The sequence below is a fragment of the Sinocyclocheilus rhinocerous genome, unplaced genomic scaffold (genome assembly GCF_001515625.1).
Source record: "Sinocyclocheilus rhinocerous isolate Xijiao unplaced genomic scaffold, SAMN03320098_v1.1 scaffold20, whole genome shotgun sequence".
NCBI classification, from domain to species: domain Eukaryota; kingdom Metazoa; phylum Chordata; class Actinopteri; order Cypriniformes; family Cyprinidae; genus Sinocyclocheilus; species Sinocyclocheilus rhinocerous.
In genome coordinates this window covers 862,031-867,605 of record NW_015640468.1, presented here as the reverse complement: position 1 = coordinate 867,605, position 5,575 = coordinate 862,031, and the positions used below count along the sequence as shown (strand labels likewise).

At 36.7% G+C, this 5,575-nt stretch overlaps 1 protein-coding gene across 1 annotated transcript in view; it reads left to right on the top strand.

Annotated features, from left to right (window-relative positions):
• The first annotated feature begins 2,025 nt into the window (after positions 1-2,025).
• LOC107753104 (leucine-rich repeat-containing protein 75B-like) overlaps positions 2,026-5,575 on the top strand; it is a 27,945-nt gene continuing 24,395 nt past the window's right edge. Inside the window, exon 1 of the mRNA XM_016569210.1 lies at positions 2,026-2,565. Coding sequence (XP_016424696.1) covers positions 2,293-2,565 — 273 coding nt within the window. The 5' untranslated portion in view covers positions 2,026-2,292. The remainder of the gene's footprint in view (positions 2,566-5,575) is intronic.

The following is a 5,575-nucleotide window of genomic DNA, read 5'->3' as shown; positions in this document are numbered from 1 at the left end:
CAAACAGCGAATAAATTATATAGAGAAAGCGAGCAAAGAACATTTAACGTTACATTGTCAAAGAACAGTATGCCTGACTTCAGTCTAGTGCGAGTTTAAGCACTCTCAAAAAACTCCCCTTATAATCAGTAAAGCTGTCTATACACTGTTTGATGAATGAAGCTCCTACTTACATCATATGTACATCTGCACTTTGTTGTTTATGATGAGAGAATACACTCAGCGAGCGCGCCGCACTGCACAAAACTCAGGTGTTTCAGCGATGACTCATCTAAACGCCTCCGATTGGCCAATGCATTCATAAACTCAACAGACTCGTGTGTGATTGGTTATAACGTGCAACACTGTAAAAACGCGGAAAAAGATTCATGGTGCAACATTGAGCAGATCTAAATTTAATGCTGCAGTCAACACTTTACATTTCATTTTCATTTTATTCGCGACTGCAGTAATGGATTTTGTTTAACTGCAGCAGCATTTTTGTCCAGGTGTGTTGCCATAGTTTCTACAAGCAAACCGATAGCGCAGATATTACGTAATTGATAGGCGACAATGAACTGACTGCAGGCCAGTTTACAGTGAAAGGATGCGACAGAGCGGTCCGTTAAAGACGCAATTGTCAACCCAAAGCTTGCCCACTCTTCTACTACACACTCAAAATGTGTACTTTTTCTCACCAAAAGAGTACGTACTTTTAGGGGCGTAGTAAGTAGGCACATTGGGACGCAGCATATGTAACGTTTGTCCCTCTAGTGTTTAAATCATAAAACTGACAGTTACTTTCAGAGGAACGTTGTTTTGGTAATTACTTGAAATGCTTTGGTTCTGCTCCTCTACGCGAAGCATCTGATGGTTTGAGGCGTACGCTACGTAACGTTACCAATGGAAGCAGGTGTTCATCTTAGTAGTGATGGGCGCTGTCGAAACACTCTTCCAAGAAGCTTCCAAGCATTTATGAATCTTTTGTTTCTAATCAGTGGTTCGGAGCTTGTATCAAACTCGCCAGGTCACGTGATTGCAGCAAACAAGGCTTCATTTCAAAATTCGTATGTTTCGCCGCTAGATGGCGCTGATTTGGTAAACCCTTGAACGATGTTGTGTCAGTTTTATTATGTAGGTTCATTTGAATTAAAGTAATGAATTGTGAAAGGCTACTTATTTGTGTGTAATACAAAAAGGATGATATTTAATTGCTTCTAATTGAACTAGGTTGCCTAGCCCTGGCCTATAACACACAAAATAAACGCTACAGAACCGTCATATTTAGATATTTAATTATTTTTTAATATAACATTTAATAGATTAGCCTACACTTTTTGACTCTTACACATATGCAATTGTTTTTTAAGAGGTGTCATTATATTTGTTTGGGCTATTTTCAGTGCATTTACACCGTTTTGATTAGCAGGTCCCACCAGCCTGTGGCGTTTCAAACGCTTCGCACGTATTGAATCATTTTGCGAAGCAGTTCATTCAGAGTTTTGAAAAGTTTCGATCTCCCATCACTAGCGAATGTCACTAACGACAATTTATATATTGTCTTAGAAAATGGAGGTAAAACACAGATTACAAAAAAAAAAAAAAAAAGTACTTCATTTAGTTGATTTCTTATTATTTAGTTGGGGGAAAAAAACGTGAGAAGAGAGCTTAGATCATTTGTTTTTTGATAATTTCATGAAAAATATTTGAGTTCAAATATTTGAGCTCTTCTGGAAATAGGAGATTACTGGATTTGACCTTTTTTGACAATTGCTGTTGTCTAGCATTAAGATCCTAATGGTTTCTTTGATATAGGACCTCATCCTCAGCATCAATTCATGAAATTAATTGACCATCAGTTAACTTAATTAAAATTCGATTAAAATGTTGTTTTGACTTCACCACCACACATTTTTCTTTTTTGGCATGTGGGGCACATACACGAAACACCGTTAGCCAATGGCAGGACAGTACTCAGTAATGATCCACACGTAGTGCTGTGGAGAGCATCACCATCATCCACTGAATACCAACTAGAGCATCAGGCGGACGTGTCCTACTGACAACAAACACAAATACAAGGGTGCGAGACCTGGGATAAAGAACAAAACACTGACATTTACGCAGCTAAAACTACTACTTGTGTCGTCGGGCGAATTTCACAAAGGACATTGACTGTAAGCAGAACGAGTACGTGCTACCCAAGTTGGGACTGATGTGGAAACCTCTGGGCGTTATCATCCAGGCTGCCATGATTATGCCATAAAAGAGTAGTATTTACTGTAACATTTGTGATTTCAACGTAGTAAGATCATGGGCTCCAGGCTCAGCCGACAAAACAGTCTCGACAACGATAATTTTTCAAGGAGGCGACGGAAACATCTCGACAGTACGGGAGAGAGCGATCGGAGCGGAGACTTCTTGTTTACATCCTTGATGCTCAGGTCGGATAAACTGCCGGGGATGCTGAGGAGAGCCAACCACAGCCCGTATGTCAGACGAGTCGCCTGGATCCGAGAGATTCAGAAGCTCCTTCGGGAGAGGAAGAGAGAAGATGCGACGGACGTGCTCAAACTGTTGAGGAAGGTGAGGGCAAATGTCCTGCAGTGCTTAATAAATATGTGCATCTGACAGAGACAGCTGCAAAACATGCATGAGTTTGACTCTCTCTCTCTCTCTCTCTCTCTCTCTCTGCTTGACTGGCATTGCATGCGTTGCAATCACTGACACGAATATTGCACAGATGCATGAGTACTCTGAACACACAAAGACATGATCATTTGAATATTCCTTTTCTATGGTCAACATGTTTACAATTTCTGAATTAAAAGTATTTTATTTTTTTTTACATTTTTGGGGGCTTAAAGTATGCAATGCCAAAGTGGTGTAACTCATTAAACGTCTGAAATTCTGAAAAAAAAATACATCCTTAAAAAAATGAATACATCAAAACGTGATGCGTTTTGTATAATTTTAATTTTAGTCATTTTTCATATCAGATCATAATTTTTGATCATTTAATATATTGTTCATAATTATTGTAATGTTAAAAATAATATAATATAATTTAATTATGTGTTATAATGTAAAAGTTTTTAAAAGTATTATTAATATTCGTCAAACTTATGTTTACTCTAATCAAAGTCAATGTGCTAAAACCAACATGCAGGAAGCCATTTGTTGTCATGTGACAAGAAAACCATCAAACAAAAAAGGGCCCATTTAGATTCTCATAACTCTGTCAAGGTCAGTGACCTCTATATCCGTGTTATTTTAGTATCATTGAGATGCTATTGTAATTTCTATTAATATTTTAAACTAGTTTTTATATTTTCCATTTTCTTTTTAGTTATTTTTTTTTTGAATATGTCTATTTTATAAATTTTTACTGCAATGTTTTGTTATTTTAGTTAAACTAAATTAAAATGAGAGATGTTACCTTAAAAAAATTTAAGCTTTTTTTAATGCAAGTGATGAAAATGTTTATTTATTTTAATGGTTGTATTTTTAGTTAACTATAATAACCCTGCTCTTTATGAATACCTTTTAATGACTCAAAATTCATGACATTTATAAAAATATATATTTAATATTAAATAAAATAACTAAATTAAAAGTGATCATATAATAAAATAGATAAAAACAAGTTGTATACACTCCTGTGTATTTCAAGTACAAGGGAAATACTTCAATACTTTTTACTTGATGGTTACACCACTTTTAGCCAATTATTAACACTTTTAGCCAAGTCTAATTATTAGTAATTATTAACACTTTTAGCCAATTTTGTCTTGACATTACCCTTTTTTGCATAAAAAGTGCTATAAATGTTTTTCAGACATGTATGAAACCAACAAGAATATAAAAATTATATTTCTCAGAACATGGCACATGTGTTTTAAACTAGATTTCCTATTGTCATCATCTCAGACATCCTTATGTGTCATTGACCCTTATATAGTATCCAGTAGGTGAAATGTGGCTTGGTATTTCCACTTCAGACACCCGCCGTGCGGCTCGCTCTGTAGTGCTGCAGTGAGTCACCTTGTGCAAGAAATCATTTCCCTGGATTTGTTGCTGGTATTATTTGTTGTCGAGACTCTATACACAAACACTAATACTAATGCCTGGATGCTTCTGTGGTACATTTGTTCTGTCAGAGTGACCCATATACTCAAATTCACAGAGTGTCACTGTCAGTACGGAGCAGCAGAGAGAGCTGACCACTGATGACAGAGGAGTGCAGGAGATCAGGAGGTCTCTCGCATATATGCGTCGTGTGTATGTGTAAGAATAAATCAAGAGCTGCTGTTGGAAAAAAGCAATAAAGTAAAAAAGCAATATAATATATTTAAGACATGAAAATAATGAGTGTTTTCAAACAGGTTTCTTGAACACTCCCCTCATCTGCCATTGCTCAGACAAACAGATAGTCCCGCTCCATTGGCTGTTGTGTCGTTTGCTATAGTTACTGCATTTTGCCTTTACAGGGCAGTATTGTTCTCTCTCCTATGGAAGGCCATTTCTGCCACTGATTAAATTTTTTTTAAAAAGGTAATCGCAACTTTTTATCTCACAATTCTGACTTTTTTTTTCTCGCATTTGAGAGATTACAGGCTTGATTTAGTTTTTGAGGTGTACTAGGATTTCATGCTTGATTGTTCCAAAAACACATTATTTTTCACATATTTTATGTCCTGTTAAGATGAAGCCCCTCCTTCCAAAATACGAAATGTGCTCTGATTGGTTAGCTGGCCCAGTGTGTTGTGATTGCCGAACTGGTCAGAGCGTGTTCTGGAAATGTCACGCCCCTCACCATAAGAGCTAGTTTCATTGCTGAGCTGTAAATGATGGCGTCAATTTTGCCATACCAATTCAAGTCTGATTTACACTGAGAATGTTTACGAACAAGAGGATCATGCAGAACCTTTGTAAGCATGGATTTTACAGGATTTTTCAGAGTGGTATGTTTTTTTTTTTCTTCTTCTTTTACAGTCTGTGGTCTGTAGCACAGGCCTCGCCCCCTTTTTTGCACATTCTTTGGCCGGGAATTATTTAATAAAGGGGTCCTATTATGTTTTTTCACTTTTTTAATTTTAGTCAGTGTGTAGTGTGTATGTTTGGGCATAAAAAAGATCTAGAAAGTTACAAATCTCAAAGTCCACTCCAAAGGGAGATATTTCGTTTTTTAAAAATCCCTTTTCAAGAACTACAACGAACGGCTCGTTTGGACTACAGCGTTTGTTTTCCGGGCTTTGTGATATCACAAAGCGGCTCATTAGAATATCATTAAAAATAATTCCCGCCTACAGAAATCCGAATGGTTGTGGGGTGGGGAGGGGCGAGGTTAGAACCATACAGTCTATGGTAAGGACGCATGGTTGAGTGCATCAGACAAGATGACGACGAAGAAGAAGTGCTGCTGTAGCATCAAGTTTTCGCAAGTTATTACACATGCACCTTAATATTTATGTATGTAAATATGTATGTTACAATTATGTAACAATTATGTTTTTATAGTAAATTGCTGACAGTACAATAATGGACAATGATGTAATCTGCAGAATTTACACTTCAATTATGAGACTACAGTGTT